The sequence below is a fragment of the Typha latifolia genome, chromosome 1 (assembly GCF_019914945.1).
Source record: "Typha latifolia isolate L0001 chromosome 1, TyphaL0001v2, whole genome shotgun sequence".
Classification (NCBI taxonomy): Eukaryota; Viridiplantae; Streptophyta; class Magnoliopsida; order Poales; family Typhaceae; genus Typha; species Typha latifolia.
This window is the reverse complement of record NC_133086.1, coordinates 13,816,325-13,837,846: the sequence shown is the minus strand read 5'-3', so window position 1 is coordinate 13,837,846 and position 21,522 is coordinate 13,816,325. Positions and strand designations below refer to the sequence as shown.

Sequence of the window (21,522 nt, the reverse complement as noted above, 5' to 3'; positions counted from 1 at the left end):
TTATTTGGTGATGAATTATGTGAGTATATATATGTTACTGCTAACATATATGTGCATATGATTGTATTTGTGCTTGACGGGCCTCGCCCGACCTATCGCGTGCATCGCACGTGTCATGTGGACGCGTGGGTGTGCATGTGCCTATGTCGAGCAGGGTGGGGGTTACAAATGTAATTCTTTTTATCAACTAATTTTTGTAAAGTTGGTAGGTAGCATTTTTTATGACCAAGAAGTTCATACGATCGGCTCAAATCGGTAGTGTAATGGTTTGAATGAGATCTCAACAGCGTTTAGTTCAGCTGATCATCTATGTATTTAAGAATGCTCTGCCCGAACCATATTTATGGTTGGACCTCTTCAATGATAAAAAAATAATGTAGATTTTATTTCCTTCTAATACTAATAAGAAGGATCCATCCCCAGTCTGCGCACCTATTCCAATTACTTATATTGTATCTTTCGTCTTCGCCTTTTCGACCTCGCTAAGGCCGAAGGTTTTAGAAGATGGCCACCATCACCATGAACTCCCTCCGCAAATCAAACCCTAACTCCGATCCCAAACCTAATCTCTCCCTCTCCTCCACTCCAGTGAGGAAGACGAGCCTCTTGAGATCGAGGAATCAGGTCGCGTTTCCTCTCGAGGAGAAAAAGTTCGGCGTCTCGATTCGAAGGAAGCGTGGATTTGCAGTAGTAGCGGCTCTCGATTCGTCTACGATTAATGAGGCTGGGCTCCTCGAGTTTGATCACCGGAATCCGGCCATCTCGGCGTCGTATCGGCCGCCGGATATCCCCAAGCCCAATCAGACTGTGCTGGAAGCGCAGGCCAAGGTTTGCACAGGGCCGGAGCAGACGAGGCCGCTTAATGAGGAGCAGGCTATGAGGGTTCTTGACACTATTATCAGATCAGGTGATCTCAGCTCTGTTCTTCTCTGTTAATTAATTTGATTTGGTGCTTTCTAACTTGTTTCCAAATTTGGACGAGCAAATAGATATGAGGAGTTCTTTTTTTAATATTTTTCTACCGAAGTCGGCTACCAACTACTCAGGACGATGCAGTTATTTTCGTACTAAATTTTGCTTTTCACGACCCGCTATCCTAATACCTTTCCTCAAGTTCAGAAACAATGTATTATTTTATTTTTTATGACAAAAAGGTTAACTGATCAAAGGCATCTGAACCCTTCTCTCCAAAAACAAAAAGACATCTGAACTGACTTTTAGGTACTTTATCGTCCTTAAAATTTATCATGTGTAACTTTTGAAGTCTTGGAATCAAAACATTAAAGACAATTGCTAAAGATAGGTGGATTTTTTTTTTGCACTTGTTGTCTACATATAAAAACTAATGCATGTATATTCTGAACTGATGTAAACCAACCAAGTCCGGTTTTATTGTGAATAACGTAGATGGAAGTAGTTTAAAGATTGTTATTGGTGAGTAAATATGCTCTCCTAATATTTTCTGTCTCTTAAGCTCGGGGAGAAATCAAAGATGAAGTAGTATCCAAAGCACAACTTGGGGCATTCTTTGCTGGTATGACAATACGAGCAAATGCTTTTCCAGAAGCCACTCAGTGGAGTGAAGGCGAAAGGCGCGCTATGAATATATACTGGCCGCGCCTTGTTCAGGTTCTTCCACCAGAGATAATCTTTATAGCAGATCCGGAAGGCACAATCATGGGAGCAGGTGTAGGACCACATTATGTTGGCCAAGGAACTGCTGAGATGAGACTGGTCGGTGCTTTGAGGGAAGTTTTGGCTGGTGGTCATTTAGGTTATGAGGAAGTTCAAGGCATTCTAAGGGACGTTCTTCCTATTAATACAGAGAGCAATAAGTCGTCAAAGGTTAGTGACTCATTGCTTGCTGCATTTTTTATTGGACAGCGGATGAACAGAGAGAACGATCGTGAGCTTAAAGCATATTGTCTAGCATTTGATGATGAACTAGGTAAGGCTTATATTAGGAGATTCAGCTATTTGTGGAAGATAGTATTTCTTTGTCCTTGATTTGTGAGAATGCACAAAGGATTTTACTTCTAATATCTTCATTGTCTATAGGTGCTCCTCCTGTTGCTGATGTTAACTCCTTGACTCACTATGGTGAACCTTATGATGGAAATACACGCTTCTTTAGGAGTACATTATTTGTTGCTGCTGTGAGAGCTTGTTATGGTGAATCTTGCTTGCTCCATGGTGTTGAATGGATGGCACCCAAGGTCAGTAGCATTCAATTGTCACATACTTTCTGTCCAAATCCCTTTGCAAAGCTTCAAAAATCATCTTGCCTTGATAGTCGTGCAATGGACTTTGTCTGAATTACTTAGTTGTTAAGGTTTTCAGGGCGGCATAACAGAAGGACAATTGCTTAAATTCATGGGAGCAAACACCCACTTATCTCCAGCTCAGACTAAAACATTGTTAGAGGTCCACTGCAATTCTGCACCTAATTTGCAGCCCTTTTTTTTTTTTTTCTGTTTTCTCTTCTTTTCTCCTTCCATTTCAGTATCTGAATATGACTATTCCAGGATGAAAATGTTGGCTTTGCGTATATGGGTCTTCAAGAAGCTCGTCCATCCTTGTAAGGATACATAGAAGTTCTTGAGTTCAGTCTATTTATAAGGATATTCCTTTCTTTTCTATTCATTCTTTCATTAATAGTTATTCTCATTGATGGTGGACAATGTTAGAATATATTTTTCTCGATCATAGGTGTTGTTTTGGTCCAGAGTGGATGCCACTAAATGAAAAGTGCTAAAGTGTCAATCTTTTCCTCGCTCCATTGGACCATCAACATTGTATATAGATTAATGTTTGTTTAGTTGTTATTAGGATTAGCATTAATGGTTTGCAATCAATGGTTTAAGAAAATATAGACAATAGGAAGGTGGCAAAGATGTTCCGTAGCCTGTAGGCACTCCGCAAATGCCTAGGTCGGTATCTAGAACTAAAGCTATAATGCAAAAGTTGTGAAACCTCAAAATATTCATATGGTGCAAAACACCCTCTATCAGTCAAAAACATAGGTCTTTTCAATGTTGTTACAGAAAATAATAGAAAGTATGACAAAATAATAGGAATTAACAAACCACTTAAAATGTGAAAGATAGGTAGGTTTGGATTACCATGTTACTAATAATAATGTGAAAATGTGGAATTTTAATTTAGTACTTTTTGGTAACTTATATGTCTTTTAATGGTCTTAGTTCTATTTTTACTTTTTTAGAGTTCCAATTTCTTTAATAAGGCTGAAATTTAAGAAATCATTTGAGTGACACATAAAGGGTAGACTACATGAAATTTCGTGTATATCTTCTAGTGATTACCAACTTAATGGATTTTTCAAAATTTTCCAAAAATTTGGTTTAAGGATTAGGAGTCCAATTTGTCCTTATTTTATTGAGTTTGAGGTTGAAATTATAGGAGTTGATTTTGTATGTACCATTTGAAGAGTATATCTAACAATTTCTTCCAAGTGATAACAAAATTTACATTTTGTCCACTTTTTTTATTCTCAATTTAGTAACTTATGTAAACTGCATAAAAGTAATTTGCCTAATTTTATTTGAAATTAGAGTTTGAAGCCTATAAATTCATAGGAGATGAACTAATTTATTCATGTGTTCTTTCCTAGAAAGCACGAATACTCCAAAATAGGTGGAGTATCCATATCCAATGTGTATCGGATACGAATACAAGTCGGATATGCACGGATATGTATCGAAAATATTTGGATTAAAAATAAATTATTTTAATTACTATATTCAACACTTTTGTTTCTTTTCTTTTTTTCCTTGAAGTTGGCGCAAAAAGATAAATATGTTAGAATAGGCCATAGGGTTTGTATAAAATGTTTTGATATTAGGAATATGTTAGTATAGGCCATAGAGTCTTTTTAAATTTTTTTGATAATAGAAATATATTAGTTTAGGCCAGTAGGAGAAATATTTTAGTCCGCAAATGCTTTGATGTTGACAATAGATTTATAAATATACTTTTTATTAGTAATTTATTAATGTATCCTTGCTGTATCTGTATCCTATTTTTTAAGCATTTGTCGTATCCCCGTATTTGTATCACCTTATCGCTGTAATTCATATTCGTATCCGTGCTTCATAGGACTTCTTTCCTTTGACTTATCGCCAATTTCAGAAACTTTCTTAACATTCTTGAATTTCTAGTTTTCTGAGTTAAAATTAAGGAACTTTCTCAAAATTTTGGCCAAAATGTGTTCATGGATTCTATCTCCTATGTTTATGAGCTTCACCCAAATCATGGAAAAGGAATCAGGCTTAATTCTTGCTTTTAGTTTTTTCATGTTTCAGTTTACAATTAGCTTTAGGGTGTGTTTAGTTGATGGAAAATAAGGAAGTGAGTTCTCCACTTTTTTTGGAACCATTCAACTTTCCTTATTTCACTTCCTATTCTAAAAAGAGAGTGACACTTCTCACATTTTTATTTATTGTATGCAATCATTAATTACAATAATCGTTTACTTTTAACTATGGATGGTCGTGTCGATTGGCACTGGCCGGGTCGACCGGCACTTGCTGTGCTAGTGGCATACCAGCACATGGCATGAGGGATGTCGTACGACACTTGTCCTATTAGTTTTGCCGCGACCTCGTCGTCGAGCTTGCCGTCGCCGATCGCCGAGTCGCGGCTTGTCGCTCGAGTTTGCATTCCCGTCGGGTGTCCTAGAGAGAGAGAGAGAGAGAGAGAGAGAGAGAGAGAGAGAGAGAGAGGGTCGGTTTAAAAATTTAAATTGCGGATTCAATCCAGATCCGCATCCTCTTAAGTTTTTAAATTGACCCTCTCTCTTTCTCCCTTTCTTCCTCCCTCCCTCTGGCTAGGGCACCCGATGGGGGTGCGAAGTTGGCGACGATCCATGAAGCACGGACACGAACACGACACAATACGGACATGGCGACACGACAAATTTTGAAAATATAGGACACAGACATGACATAGGACATGGCGAAAAAAAAATATTATTGATACATCTAAAGTAAAAGTTTGCAATTTAATAGTGTTAAATACACATACATCAAGCTATAAGAACTAAGAAGTATACGTCAAGCTGTAAGAACTAATTTAAAGATAAGAACAAAATTGAAAGACAATTAAAAGTGTACAAAATTCTAAAAAGATATTAGATTATTATTACAAGCCCCAAAAATGCAAAACATGTCCAACTGTCCAAGTAACTGAGTTCCACAGAAGTTTAAAAACTAACAATCATTACAAAATAGCAACATAAGGTAGATCATTCATCTTCAATTGCCTCATTGCCTTCATCAACAAACATTATAATCTCCAAATCCGGTTCATCAATTGAGAGATCAGTAAACTCTAACATTCCTGCACCATTAAAGGAATCATAAGAATCTCCTCCGACATTCCACATCTTGGTCTCCTCTCTCAAATAATCTGGAGACCTGATAGAAGGCGAAGATTAGTATGCACATATACTAAATCTTCAGCTCTTTGTGGAGTTATCTTGTTCCATTTCAATGAATGGATGAAAGAATAGGTGTTCCAGTTCCTCTCACAACCTGAAGAAGAGCAAGGTTGCCCAAGTAACCTAAGTGCTAAATTATGAAGAATAGGAGTAGAAGCACCATGAGCAACCCACCGCATGTTTGGATCGAACTCATTTCTATCTGCTATCGAATCATACTCAGCAAAACTTTTGGTTGATGTGGAGAAACTAGTATACTCTTGGTATGCCATTTTTCATTCTTCTGCATTTGGAAATAACCTTTTTAAGCATTTATTTCTCATATTAGAAATTTCCAAATCCTTATGTGGTGGTACACGATTTGGATCCTCTTGAATCCATGATGAGCTATAATACCTATTAACATAATCATCTAATTAGTAAACAATAGCAATGAAAGAACAATAAAATTTTTAATCATAAGAAAAAGGACTATAGAAATTAAATTAACCTTAGATTCAAAAAATGTGCTAAGCAATGTAATGGTGTATTGCTTTTGTCCCATCTATCCACTAGGATCTTGTGCACCACTGAATAAAAAATAGATTCCTCACATTCTTTCTTGTTTTCATGCACAAATATGACTCTCTTCACTTTTTCAATCATTGTATCCCACATTTCATATATTAAATGTAAGCATGGTTTATCTGTGTCTGCAACCTGTAGCATACTGTATATAGGTTCTGTGAAGGCAAGTATATATTCAATTTTATCCCACCAAATGTCATCGAAGACTTTATTTTAGACAAATTGTGCTTTGCCAATATCATCTTCCCTATAAGAACTCCATTTATCACTGATTACCATTGATTGAAGACCCTTCTTGATCTTTCTGAATCTTTTCAACATTATAATCACTGAAGCAAAGCGAGTCTCCACAATTGCAAGCAATTTTAAGTTGACAAATTCATTAAAAATAGTCAACCTTATTGAATGTTGCATGATGAAATTTTTTATGCACATTACATCCTCTGCAATTACTGAAATCCAGCTACACTCATCAAACACAATCTCATTTGCCTCAGTGTTTTTTGGTACACATATGTTCTTCAAAGCTAGGTTGAGACCATGAAATACACATGGAGTCCAAAAAATATGAGAAAACATTGCTTCAAGAAGCATCCCTGCTGCCTTACAAACAGATGCATTATCCGTAACCACTTGGATTACATTATGAGGTCCAAACTCTTTAATGATTTTAATGATCAAATTAGAGATAAATAATTTGTCTTTATATTCTCCTTCACAATTCATAGCTCTCAAGAACATAAGCCCACTCTCAGTCATCGCTAAAAAATTTATAAGCGGTCTCCTCTGTGCATTAGTCCAACCATCACATACAATACTCAGCCCTTTCTCCCCTCATGTGCTTCTAATAGGGTTCTCTTGTTGAAGTAGTGTAGTTTTCAACATATTGTAGCCAGGGGGCACAAATCCAAAAATATTATTATTTGCTGTAAATGGAAAGGCTCTAACATAGTGAGGGTTCCTTGCCAGATGAAAAGGCAACCCAGCTGAATAAAACATTCTTACAATCTCACAATATACTTGATTGCAAGCACCAGAATTAAATGAATTCTCAATAGGTGTCATTCTTCTTGTTCTTTTTTTTTCTTGATGTCCCTCCCATATCAAAACCTACACCTCCAACTAAGCTACTAGAAAATGCCGCTTGTCCAAATTATGGCAAAAGAATTTGTTTATCCATCGAATTTTTAATTCTCAACTTGGCCATATCAACAACCCTTTTCATTTCCATAACATGTTCACTACTTACTTTTGGACAACCTCTAATTCCATGCCTACTAATTTTCAATAAATGAACCTTTACTCTATAATATGATTCCTTGTAGACTTGTTGACAATAATTACATCTAAAATTATGATTTCTTCCACCTTCTCCCAATTTCTCCATCTTAGTAACATATCTCCACAAAGGAGCATTATCATCCACAGAAGATGCAGTATTTTGGCTGGAATCAGGACTATTTTTAGTATTCATTTTTCTTCAATCGCAATAAAACTATATTAGTAAAGAGATATGTATTAGCAGATTAACAATTTAACAGATAGAGAAGCTTTAATATAATTTAACAATTTAATAACAAAGATTAAAATAACTAACATAAATTAAAATAATTTAACAGAGAGAGTGAGAAAGCGATAGAGAATGAGAGAGAGAGAGATAGTGAGACAAAGAGAGAGACAGCAGAGAGAGAGAGAGAGAGAGAGAGAGAGAGAGAGAGAGAAGAGAGAGAGAGAGAATGAGAGAAAGGGAGGAAGAGACAGAGACATAGAGATAGAGAGAGATAATGAGAAAGGGAGGGAGGGAGGGAGGGAGGAAGAGACGGAAAGAGAGAGACAGAGAGAGAGAGACAACGAGAGAGAGAGAGAGAATGAGAGAGAATGAGAGAAAGGGAGGGAGGAAGACAGAGAAAGATAATGAGAGAGAGGGAGTTAGGAAGAGCCAGAGAGAGAATGAGAGAAATGGAGGGAGGGAGGAAGAGACAGAGAATGAGAGGGAGGGAGGGAGGAAGAGACAGGGGGAGAGAGACAAAGATAGGGAGGGAGGGAGGGAGGAAGAGAGAGAGAGAGAGAGAGAGGGACAGGGAGAGAGAAGAACCTGCGTCCTCGCCGTGCTCAGCTCGTCGCGCTCGCTCAGCACCCCGTCGCGCCTTGGATCGTCACTCGACAGCTACTCGAGGGTTTTAGGGGTTCGATCGAACGATTCGTGCTCAACAGTGAAGGTGAGAACGACGATTTGGGTTTTAGGTTTTATTATCGGGTTTGGATCCGGGTTAACAACATTTGACTGAACTCGACCCGACCCGTTAAATATTATCTAAAATACCGCTCGTGTCCCTGCTCGTGTCCTAACAACGTTTGATATTTTTTTTTGGAAACTCCGGACCGCTCGTCATCACTGTTTACAAGTCTTAATACTTTGACAAGAGGCTCAAATACTGCGGTGGCAATTGTAATATTATCCCAAAATGTATTTCCAAGAGCCATAATTTTTAAAGTTTCACCTAAAGATTTATCTTTAGGTTTCATATTCTTAATTTTCATAGACCACTCCTGTGATGTAAATATCCGCATAATATCATCCTTGTAGCGCATGATGCTCTCCAAGGCTAAAAAGTGAGTGGCAAATCTAGTGATGCCGGGTCTGATGATCTCCCTACCACCAGTCATCTGCCTGAGTAAATTAAGAACTCAACCATGGTTATATATAAAATTTGTTAACCTCTGACCTTCACATATGACCATGTCAATTTCAAGCTCTTTTGCAATATCCTCTAACATCAGATCAATACAATATGTAGCACATGGCGTCCAATATAAATGGGGTCTTTTAATCATCAGTAAATTTCTAGCAGCTTTATAATTTGCCCCATTATCAGTAACCACTTGGACTACTCTTTTTTCACCAATTTCTTGTACTACCTCATCCATCAATTGACAAATATAATCTGCATTTTTAAAATGAGCAGTAGCATCCACAGACTTCAAAAATATTGTCCCCATGCCAGAGTACACTAAGAAATTAATTATATTTCTTCTGTTTTGTGTACACCCATCACACATCAGTATACAACCAAATTCATCACAATACCGTTTAAATGTCTCAATATAAGTATGAAGTTCATCTACCTCTGAGCCAAGATATTTAGTAGCAATATCATTTGAACTAGGAGGGGGAACACCAGACTCTACTGATTGTATAGCATCCACCATAGTGTGATAGTAAGGGCTATCAGCTAATTGAAAGGAATATGGTTGCAGAATAAATAATTTAGAGATAGCTCTATCAATGTGTTTCTTTGCATTTTTAATTCCTTTGAGAGCTGTTTTGATTGAAGTCTGTGTACGACCCCTTTTTTTTGAAGATATGTATCCATTGGTCCAATATTTTCAGACTCTGCTGTAACACCCATAGTCCTATGGGTAGAACTGCTGCCCCCATATTCTTTCTCTCTTCGTATATTAACTGATCTAGATCTCTGAAAACTACCACCAGTGCTTCTTCTCATCTCTTCCTCTTCTCTATGCATATTTCTGCTCTCTTTCATTGCCCTCCTCATCTGTCTCTTCTCCTCATCCTCCTCACTTTGCTTACTGCTATCATCATCAATCTGTACAGGATTATGCATCAATTCTTTACGAATCATTGACTCTCTTTGTTGTGCAGATTGTTTATCCTTCTTTTTGCCAATTAAATGAGCCAACATCTGCTTTCTAACTTCCAAAGACACTTGAGTGCAAGCTGCTATATTTTCTTGTCTTCCAGCTAAATGTTCTTTCAAACGGCTGACACCACCACTCATTTCTTTTCCACACCAGTTGCATTTAACGCGCCTTTTATCTTGCCCAATAGTGCTATAATGTTGTCACCCAATGTCAGTATCATATGACTTATCTTTTGGAGCCATTGATATTTTAGCTCGCAAGGACTGTAACTAAAAAACATAAACAAAAATCAAAATAAAATATAAAATAATTTAAAATTTATGAGGCATAATTGCATAAGCAGCACCGGGTGTGAGAAGTCGGTGTCACGCTCTATTCATTGTGCTAAGAAAGCAGCGGCGTGAGCACTTGCCTCTGCAAAGCAAGCGTAGCGGCCGGCTTGCTTCTTTGCCCAAAGACCTTCTTTGCGCAGCTGCTATACAAGGAAAAAAAAACTAAAAAAAAATTTACCGAAGGTTGCCGGAGATCGAGGTCATCGGAGAACGTCGCCGGAGGTCGAGGTCACCGGAGAGACGGAGATCTACTCACTACTCAGTCGCCGGGGAGAAAGAGAGTAAGAGATCCGTGAGAAAGAGAGAAATAAAGAAAGAAAGAAAAGAGAGAAAGAGAGGAAAAGAGAGAAAGAGAGAGAGAAAAGGGAGAGAGGCAGGTGGGGGATGGGATCGCCCGATCTCGATCCGTTTCGGCCGATCCCGGCCGAAACTGGGAACCTTGCCCAAAACAAACACAGGCTTATTTTCCTGACATTTTTTATAAGTTTTTAGAAATTTTATTGCATTTTTAAATAATATTTAAAATTTTATATAATGAAAAATTAGTTCGATCCGATACGAGCGATCGATAAGGCCGATACATATTGTTTTTTCGGACAGTCGATACCGATTTTGATCTCGATATTGGAACCTTCGTCCTGAACTTTCTATTATTTATAAGAAGGAAGTTTTGGGAACATTCGATTTAGGATCAATAGATGTATTCTCATAGGAACCCCTCCTAGTCTTAGCTTTATTATTCCTTTTATGAGTCACTTTAGAAATAGCAAGTATATCATCATAAAAATCATGTATGTCATGAAATTAAAAGATGGGTCACATGTGCCAGGTGGAAAAAAAATCTTGATCTAATGTCACCTTTAATGTTGCATCTATGACAAGTAGGAACAAAGATATTTTATAAATATTTTTTCTACTCATAGTATGCATATCATCATGGTCATGCATAGGTCTCACAAAAATATGAGTTGAGTAAATATCACCTTGTTTTCTTGAAGTAGATGGTACACTCGAGGTGGTGTTTCTCATGTACCCTAGCCTAGCCTCTCCTTGTTTTTCTTTTGCGCTCCAAGATGTTGATTTAATCTGTACAAGCTGTCCTAAAATTTTTGAACATATGAATTAATCTTTAAAATTTTAGATTCTGACCTTTTGATTTTTTTAAAGTAATCCCTCTTTTGAATTAGCTTGTACATTCTAAAAAAAGAATTTTGTCCAAAGAGAATTTTCAGATTGAGATTTAGAGAGATTTTCTCGGATTTTTATCTAAAGTCTTATGTTGTGTCTTCTCAAGCTCCGCCTTAATCTTGAGGTACATCTGTTCATCGTTGACCACTGAAAGTTTTTCCATAATCTTCATGTTTGATATCTTTAATTTCTATAACTAACAGAAGAGCATATCGTAAGCCGTTTGAATATCGGTGCCGATGTCCTCGTCATTGTTCTTGTCATCCATATGCTCATCTAAAATAATCTCACAAGACATATTAGTGAATATGGTAGTTGTGACAACATGATTTTCTTGGTTGGACTCAAATTCTTCTTCAACTGAATTTTTCGGATCATTTCGTGTTGCTTTCATCGCCTTTTCAATTGGCTTTCGATTTAAACATTTTCTTGACATGTATTCATATTCTTACCGCTTGTAGCATTGAATCTTTTTACCAAATTCGGCAGTTTGAGTTGAAGCAGGAGAAAGAGTCGGTTCACCCGATAAATTTTCTTTTTCAAAGTCCTCTCCTTTTGAGTCTCCTGCTATATTGTTAGTTTTCTTATTAATTTTTTAAAACTTTTAAACAAAGAAAGCTATAAATCTCCACGTCGTCATTAGAATTAGTCTTTTTTTTTTCAGAGACAATAAATCGACATCTTTTACCTTTTTAGGGAGACAAGAAAAATTCATTAGTTTGTAAATCTCCTACCAAATCTTTTACTTTGATAGTGTCAACATCTTTATTTTTCTCAATTACAGATACATTTGGAATCTTTAGGTAGTGATGGAAGGATCTTCATGGCAATTTTACTTTCAGGGATATTTTCGCCAAGGTTGAAGCTAGTGTTCACAATGTCTCTTAGCTTGATGTAAAACTCGTTGAAGGTCTTTGATTCTTTCATATATAGCGTCTCAAATGAAGTAGTCAATTTTAAAGTTTAGAAATTGTAATTGCATGTATCCCTTTGTGTGTAGTCTCTAATATGTCCCATGGTTCTTTTGCGATTTCAAAATTGTTGATGTGTCTGAACTCATGCTGAGTGACACTGTTTAATATGACATTGATTGCTTTGCTGTTCAAAAAATATCTTCTATTTTTTATGACCATTAACTTGATAGAAGCCATGTTTCTCAAGCAATTCTAAAATATAGCCATGTTGTTCCTGTTTTTGCAACAACTGGATCTATTATTTGGAAAACAACTTTTCAGTTCTAACTCATGATTTACTGCAGATATTCACTCATTGGGCTTAGGGAGCACATAAAGAAACGTCCACCATTGGCAACCTCTGAGAAAGTTCAGCAGTTTGTTAGAGTGAGTGGCACGCTGAACACATTATATATAAGAGACTGGCTGTTGATGAAATCTTTTAGCATTTTCTGCTATGGAAAGGGCTATGAAAATCAGAAGTTTTCTTGTCTGTAATGTTTGTCACGTCCTACCAAATTCATTTTCTTCTTCTGCTTCTCTCAAAAGTAATAGTTTATGGATGTTTCCCATATATTTGAATTACATTTCACTGATTAGTTCGTACTTGAAGTTGATTTTATTAGAATTTGTTACACTCACTAAGCACATAATCCTAAACATATTTCTTTTTTACTTTATATTTTTGTTTGTTCATTTGATAATTAGATAAACAAACAGCATTCTAGATGATGTGAATATCCAACATATTATGTTAATTTTGTTGTCGTCCCATTTAGTTATAGAAAATTGCCAATAATGTAGCACATTGTTTGATGCAACTTCATTCACAAAAAGTAAAAATACGGACTATTTTATTATGAAAGTTACTCTCTCAGGCTAGAGCTAATATATTTCTCAGATAAGAGAATATATATCATTAACTAGGTGAATGAACCACATGGGAGAGTGAGAACTGAGTTAGGTAGCCAGCCTATCAGGCATCTACATTGCCAAACCTTGGAATAAAAGTAAATGAAACTTTGCCAACATGAATAGCTTGTGACCAAACTTAAGGACTTTTGCTGTTCTCCTATTCAAATAGCTTTGCCTAACCAATTATCTTACATTTATGAGTTGTAGAATGTTGATCTTTTATTTGTTGTTTATGATTACTAAAGATGAACCAAGACGATGGTCACATCATTTTCCAACTTATTTAAGGTTCTTTTAAAATAGTCCTAGTCATTTAACATAATGGTTTTGTTTCCATTGACTTCAGCACAATATGATAAAAATACTGTATTATTCCATTCAAACTTGTAGGAATCACGTAAAGTTAATGATATGCAGTGTTTTGAAAAGCAGTAATGGCAGCCGCCATGGCAGGCGGCGCACCAGCTGCCCCGCAAAGTAGCAATGCAGCCTGCCAAAGGTGGTAAGGCCACATTGGCTCTCTGGAAGGGCCGCTTTGGTGCCTAGCGGCCCGCTTTGTTGGTAGACACGAGTTGGGTCCGTAGATGCCTGTTGGGTTTTGGCTAACTTGAAAAACATTGTGATCGATCTCCTTTTCTTATTCAATCCTCTTATTCTTCCCTAAATCCATCTTTCGATCCTTGTCTCTTGCGTGGTAGCGGCAACATGAGCGCTGTGGCAAGCCTTCTCTCCCTTTTCAAAGACACCGAGATGTTGATCTCTCTTGCTCTCTGCTTCCCTCCGTTTCAAGCTTTTTTTTTCCTACGTTTTCAATTTTGGCCCCGCTATAAATGGATGACAGACTGGCATTTGAGAGTATTGAAGGGTAGTATGGGGATTTTTTAGTTTTCTAGCTACTTGTAATCTTAGCGTTAATTTTTAGCTATATTGAAATTGATATAGCCAAGACCTTGTCATGAGTTGGATTCGAACCAACACTCAGAAAAGAAAGAACTCAAATCCTAGCGAATTACCAAAATATTGTGACTTTTGGTTACCCGATTCACCAAAAAGGCTACATTTAGGCCGGCCCCTCCATTTATATTAGAATCCTATAGACTGAGGTTTTCCTTTTAGCGATCGGAATACGAAATATATTATATATCATATATAAGTTTTTAAAATTTTTTATATATTAAAATACTACACCACCTTGGCTCCCGCCTTTCTCCCATGCACTAGGCAGTGGGGTGAGACCGCTTGCAATTCACAACCCCTTTTCAATACACTGCTCTTTTGTTTATCTTCTTGTTTATTATCTTGTTTGTTGGGCCGGTAACCTTATTAGAGGATGAAAATTGTTTGATGGACCGGTAACCTTATCAAAGGATAAAAAATGTTTGATGGACTGGTAACCTTATTAGAAGATGAAACCGCAACACTTTTGGTACTTGATAGATTTATTTATCATATTAGCGTATCTAGATCGCTATATCTACCAAGGCAGTTCTCCTACTCCGCAATCTCCATTTCAAGTTGCCGCTTCTTTTTTATTGTAATATGCATGACTATCATTGTTTTTGCCAAACATTTCTTTTCTAGACTAACTCGAAACCGGAGTTTTGTAATTTACACCCTTTTCCACCATTATTGTATACTAAGGTCACTTTCTAGACAGACTTTCCTTTCTTGTTTCCCCCCTACATAATTTTCTACCACCATCTTGTTGCCCCACAGTTATATCATCCCCAAAGCATTGCCATTGTTCCTGTCTTATATCAAGGGCTTGACTAAAACTATGCTAAGATAGTGTAGTAATTCATTTATTTCAGATTTATTCTCTGAACCATGGCTTTCTCATCATATTGTTTGAACCATAGCCGTAATCTTTCTTTAACCCATGTGTGTTTGTTGTATGAATTTTTATTTATCCTTCTTTTGCTATCAAGGGCATACCTCTACCTTAGGGGTGTCAAAATAAACGAGCAGCTTGAGCTCAGCTCGGATCTAGCTTAGCTGAAGCTCTGGCTCGGCTCGGTTTGGCTTAAGCTGGGCTGAGCCTAAGCTGGAGTTGGCTCGGTCCGGTTCGGTTCAATAGGCTTGTCTTAAATATAATATTTATTAATATTATATATAAATATATTCATAGCCATTAGATCTTTGATCTAATGGTTACTATCATCCTATCTCCACCTAACCCTAAACCTAAATCTAATAAAAATCTCTCCAACAAACCCAACCTCCTCCACCATCGACTAGCTCCTCTGGCCTTTTTTGGCGGTCTTCCTCTATAAGCATCGGTGTCGGCCTCCTCCATCGTCCTTGGCATCAGTGTCGGCTTCCTCTACCGTCCTCGGTATCGGCATCATCCTCCTCAGCTTCCTCCTCCTCATCCACCTCTCTATCGACAAGTCAAGCCGTCGTCACGGTTGTCCCCACCGCTTCCTCCTCTTCCTCATCTAATCGAGTTCGAGCTTGGTCTGACCCATCTCGAGTTGAAATGAGCCGAGCCTAAACACCTTTGGAGGGCTCGAAATTAGTTTCGAGGCGAGCCTATACTATCGATGTGAGTTTGTGCATTTGCAGAATTTGGGGAAAATTGAAATCCATTTCAACTACCTCATTTTTGCTAATTAGGTATTAGTAGTTTATGATCCTTCTAGATTTTTTTGAGATACATTTGCAAGCTTCTGTTTGTCAGATCCTTAGGTGGTCAATTGCTGCAAGTGTGCATCTTATAATAATGACTTAGATTGCTTCTTCCTTTATACTTCTCCAATCTAGGTTTTGTAGAAGTTAACCAGGACATCCATCCATTTGATCTTTTCCTCAGCTTCTGAATAATAAAATTTAGAAAGCTTACATTGCTATATAATTCCTTTCTTTTACTTAACGAGGAATAGTGTTTTGAATGATGGAAAAGGCAGTTGCGCCGCTAAGCCGATTGCCGCCGGCGAATGGCGGGTAGCTGCCTAGACTGGTCGACGCTTCTGCCAGCTACCAAAGCGGATTGGAAGCAGGTTGGATGTGGATCGTGTTTAATAACTAATCACTAGCCCACTCCATATAAAAAAAACAAACCCTTTCGCTGCCCTCTCTCTCTCATAGCAATTCTCTCATGTGGTGGCTAACGGAGGCAGCAAATGGTGGTGTCAAGCAAAGGCATCAAGTGGCAGCGGCAAGCGAAGGTGTTGAGCGGTGGTGGGAAGCAAAGGCTCGAAGGCGCCAAGCAGCAAGCCAAGGTGTCGAGAGGCAGCGACAAGTAGACCGGGGTGCTAACTAGACGGTGATTTTGTTGAAGCTGTGGATTGCCTCATCTCTTCTTTCCTCTCTTTGACATTGGAAACCACCAATTTTTTTTTCTTTTTTTTCTTTCTTTGTGCTTTAATTGGTGGGAAAAGGTTAACATCTGAGACCACAAACATTGGAAACCACCAACTATTTTATTAATGCATTTCAATTTTCAAACCACCAACTATTAATATTATTTCAGATCGTGATAATTTACTATTAAGATGTTAATGAAATATGTATACATACTTGTGAATTATAAATTTATAATCTAATATTTTTATGGTTGTGAACTACACTATTAAAATTTTATAAATGCTATATTAGTATATATATATAACATAGAAAATTATTTTTTATTATTTTTTATATATTAAAATTACTAGACTGCCTTAGCACTTGCCTTCCGCCTAGGTGCTAGGTGGTGGGGTGACCGTCGGCAATCTGTAGTCGTCTTTCAATACACTCATGATATGTAGTGGATTTTGGCAACCAAGAACTGTTGTATATTATATAATGTATATTTTTCTGAAGTTTGAGCATAGTATTGGCTCTTAATTACAGCAGATTTCAATTGACGTATATGCATAACAAGTCTAACAGGTTGTTCTTGTCTGCTAAGGCATGTGGGAAGGAAGCTATTGTTACCGGCTTTTACCACGAGGGCTATGAAGACTCATTGCTAATGCTTATGAGAAGAAGAAGTGTTCATTCTGGTTTGGTTGTAAAGGTATGTGAAATCATTTGTTATTTCATGACTGCTGTACTTTGAGGTTTGATTGCTCTTTATTTCTTTCTTATCTGTTTACCTATTCCGTGGTAGCTTAGATTTTGTCTTTTTGCTTTCTTATTTTACCCGAACTTATGGAGATATCAATTTGTCTACAAGGAAACTATACGAAACTATCATGGCTTTGATTAATAAAAGAAAACTAAGGGGCGTTTGGCAGCCCAAATTACCAGAGTAATTTGGTCAAAAACCTGGAATTTCATAATCTTGAGTAAGGTGTCCATTTTCTAGTGTGTTTGGATGCTCATTTGTTATATTGAAATAATCTGCTATTATAGAAAAATACAGCATGTAGGATGTTAGGACTGTCCTTGCCACTACCACCCATTGTAGCAACCTCTTTGGCTGCTTCCAATGGCCGCGAGATCACAAGTTGCAACCATCACGGCTAGCATACTAACCACATTTATAATTATGATCTTTCAACCCATGTCACTGGGGTCTGACAAACTTCCATGAGCTTTAGTAATGTTTTTGTGTTTGATAAAACTTGTTTGAAATTTTATCAAGCTTTCAACCCACGGCTGAGATATGGCTCATGTCGGTTGGGGTCCAATAAAGTTCCTGCTACAGCTTCGGTCAAGCCAAGTCCCCTTGGGTGAGTATGGGGATTGGATTCCTATTTTATTTTAATTGCTGCTATTTGTTTATTATATTTAGTCCTTACATTAGAACTATTTGCTTTTAAGTATTTAAGAGCCCAATCCGGATGGGCTAGCTGAACCGGCTCGATGGTAGCCACCTATATAACATTGTGGTGCGCACCATATTAAATTATTGAAGGAATTGATTTTTTTTTTTTTTTGCCTCAGCTCTCTCCCTCTCCTTCACCCTTGTTGTCCCCTCCCACGGCAGCCACCGCCACCTACCCCCATCAATTGGCCAACCATCCTAGTCCCTTAGGGACGGCTCTACTCCTTCCCTCTTCTTCTATTCTCTATATAGTTGCTCTAACCGTCACCATCTCTAATATTTCACCACCACCAACCCTACCGGTGCCACCCTATCATTGCCGGCCTACCACTACCATCCCTCACATAGTCCGTGCCTGCACCCAAGGACTCCAAAACCAGTTTGGACCTTTATCCCACAGGTTTGTCTCTTTGACCCTCCTCCACTGATTCAATAATATCTCTAGATCTAGCGATCCAAATCTTGAGATATTAGATTCATTGAAAAGCTCTTTTTCAGGACTACAATATATTCAAATTTTAAGAGCATCCGACTAGTAGAACTCTCACGATATTTATTGAAAGTTCTGTCCAGAACCAATTGCGAGTTGGATTGATCCTCTTTGAGGGGAGATTGTATCGGTTTCATGACATTAAATAACATCTTAACGCTCGATGAGACTTGTTTGTAAGTTAAGGTATCAAATTTTAATCACAGTAAGGGCATATTTTCTGTCTGTTTATTATAATCAAGTTATTTGAGCTTTTTATCGAAACATTACATGTGCATCATCATTTACTCACTGGGATTATTGTAATCATCCCCATGGATCATATTCCCTTCTGCCCCACATTGTGGTTGGCACTGGGAAATTGCTCTGCTGTGGAGTGCAGTGTTGAGTTGTTTGGGCAACAAAAACTGCTGTGACGAGCCTACTAACCTTCCTCTCAACCTTTTATTTCAATAGTCTTAGGGTACCCAGAAAGTACCATCTTTTCATTACTCTGGGAGTAATTCTCAGAGTAATCCTTGTATTTTAATACTCTGGATACCAAATCTAGAGTTGCCCAACTGAGTTCCCTAATGGAGCTCATCTGGATTTCATATTTGGCATGGTTCAAAGTTTCAGTTGGTTTTCCTTTCGGTTCCTAAAGAACCAAGATGCTACGAAGTTTTTCGTTTGTTTCAGTTGCTTCAGCTCTAGTTGCTATGATGACTGTTCGAATTTTCTGTTAATATATCAAGATTCAAACAAACTCCGAAATGTTACCAGAAACATTTCAGATAAAATACACGCATAGCATTATGAAAAAAATAAAAAGTACTAGAGGCCAATTGGTTATATTTACTTGGTTTGGTACAGGCTGCATTTAGGTGAAATTCAGTGTGACATCTGAGACCAAACTTAGAAAAGTTGGTATTGGGCCTGTTTTAGGCGGAATGCAATGCTATCTTTGGGGAAATTTTTAAACCATGCTCCTTATGGACTAAGTTGATCTTGCTGAACCCCATGCCCCTTAAAAGTGTTTTCATTTGGGATGTTTAGCCTAGTTTTTTGTAAGGTGCACGTTATAAATATAAGGATTGGTTGGCACAACATGACAGGTGCCGCAGCCCTTGCCTATCGTGCCGTGAGAAAAGAGGCTCCACCATTGGTCTAGAGGGAGAGAAAAAGAGGAGAGGAGAGCGAGATTAGTTATCGTGATGTTGTCACCTAGTTGTCCATCGCCTTGGCCTTGGGTGCCCTAGCATCAGGAAGAAGATAGAGGAAGAAGGCAGGCCCTAAGCAAGGGTGACGGCTACCGCGGCGGCGAGTATTCACAGCAATTCGTAGGAGGCGAGATGAGAGGTGCCATGCGGTACCCCTCGTGCCACGTGCCAGTCCTATCCCGGCACGGCAATCCTTGGCTGGGTGACACGTGCCGGTTCTACCTTGGCATGGCAATCCTTGATACTAATTCTCAAAACTTGTGGTTTTGTACCTATCTGCTGACATGTGATTTATCTCAATGTAGGGTGAGGAAGGTGCACTCTCTATGACAACAAAGGCAAGATCCATCCATGCATCAAAAGGCCTTCCAGTGAACCACTGTTCAGGGTTTCGCTCACCAAGCTCTGCAATTTCCTCAACCATTGATGGTATGAAATGTTAATTTTCTTTTTCCTATGCATATATCTTAGCATGGATACTGTTGCTAGTTCTTGGTGGGTTCTTACTGCATTGTTATTGGGAGTTCATTTTCTGAAGTAGTATATTTCAATACTCAATTAATTTACAGACTGACAAAAGTACTATCCATGTAAACCAGCTATTTACTATACTGCTTTTTGGTTAATATTTTTAGGGAAGTTTGACTGCTTTTTCGTTATTCTGGTTAGGAATTTCACGTGAAAGCTTCAATATTGTCGTGAATGCCACTGATTATGGTTTTGAATCCACAGATACTCCAAGGACAGATAGATCAGTAAGCTTCTCTGTATCTTCTATGTTCCTTTGTATCAATTCACATGCATGTGATGATTTTAAAGCAATTTTAACACCTTAATGGCCTAAATGCCTAATAGCTAATGGACAGCAACATTTCATGACTAATTTCTAACAATATTTCTGAGTAGAAAATGAATGAGAACGAGTTGAAAGGGTATAATGTAACAAGTATGCGTACTGCAAAGTAATTTATATTGATATTGCTGCTTTGAATAAGATCTCACAGCTAATGGTGGTGTCTGAATGTTGTGTTCTGCACATATTTAATGTGGAAAATCTTGATGAAGATTAAGTGGATAATATGTTAATTGTGTGAAAATAGATATCATAGTCATTTAAATTTTGGTCATGGAAATCAATTAAAGAATTTTCTCCATCCACTTAATCAGGTCTTGAGAAATATAGAGTTGGGTTTAGCGGCACTTGGTGGTGAGAAAGGACCAGCCTACGACAGGATTGTACTTAATGCAGGAATTGTTGACCACTTATTGGGCTGCAGTGGAGCAGAGGATACTACATCAGCACTGAACCGGGCAAAAGAAGCTATTGATAGTGGTAAAGCTTTAAAGAGGCTCATGAATTACATACAAATCTCTCACAAAGTATAGTCTTGCTCCTGATTAAGCATATGTGCCTACCTATAATATCTGGTTGCCCCCATAGCTGAACTGGAATGGAAGGGGCAGTGCAGTGGGAACTTGTAGGGAGTGATCTATACCTGCGCATACTACCAAAGAATAGACAAAGGAAAAGGAACATTTATAAAGACCATGTTTGGAAGTTTTTATTCATTCCTGTTCTTTTGACTTCTTTGTATTCGTAAGAAACAGAAGCTAAATTTTGGCTGTTCTGTTATAAGATACAGAAATACACCGCCAACTTTTCCACTGGAATGAATTTTCAGTAAGGTGGTTCATTTGATAAAATTATGGTACTATTGTGTGAAAGTTGATTTAGGAAAAATAAATTACATTTCATACCCTCTATGTTCATGATCTTGTGTTTAACACCATGCCTCTTTAGTATTTGAACTTTGGGCCCCTTTCGCTTAGCCTTTATCTCAAAGCACCATAGGCTAGTGGATCTATAAGGGAAGATTATTTCGTAAGAATCGAACTTGATTCATCATAGATTAGTTTCTCTAAATTTTTATGGAAAGTCAAAGTTTTATTTGATTTTAAATCTTGATTAACATGATATATTTTTAGAATAGAGTATAAAATAGG

At 37.7% G+C, this 21,522-nt stretch overlaps 1 protein-coding gene across 1 annotated transcript; it reads left to right on the top strand.

Moving 5' to 3' along the window:
* The first annotated feature begins 378 nt into the window (after window positions 1-378).
* On the top strand, window positions 379-21,222 carry LOC140789452 (uncharacterized). Its single transcript, XM_073139162.1, has 10 exons — window positions 379-907; window positions 1,475-1,948; window positions 2,059-2,216; window positions 2,341-2,424; window positions 2,526-2,578; window positions 12,467-12,548; window positions 16,969-17,076; window positions 19,824-19,947; window positions 20,188-20,273; window positions 20,686-21,222. The coding sequence occupies exons 1-10, from the start codon at window positions 505-507 to the stop codon at window positions 20,902-20,904; spliced, it is 1,791 nt and encodes a 596-aa protein (XP_072995263.1). The 5' UTR covers window positions 379-504; the 3' UTR covers window positions 20,905-21,222.
* The last annotated feature ends 300 nt before the right edge of the window (window positions 21,223-21,522 follow it).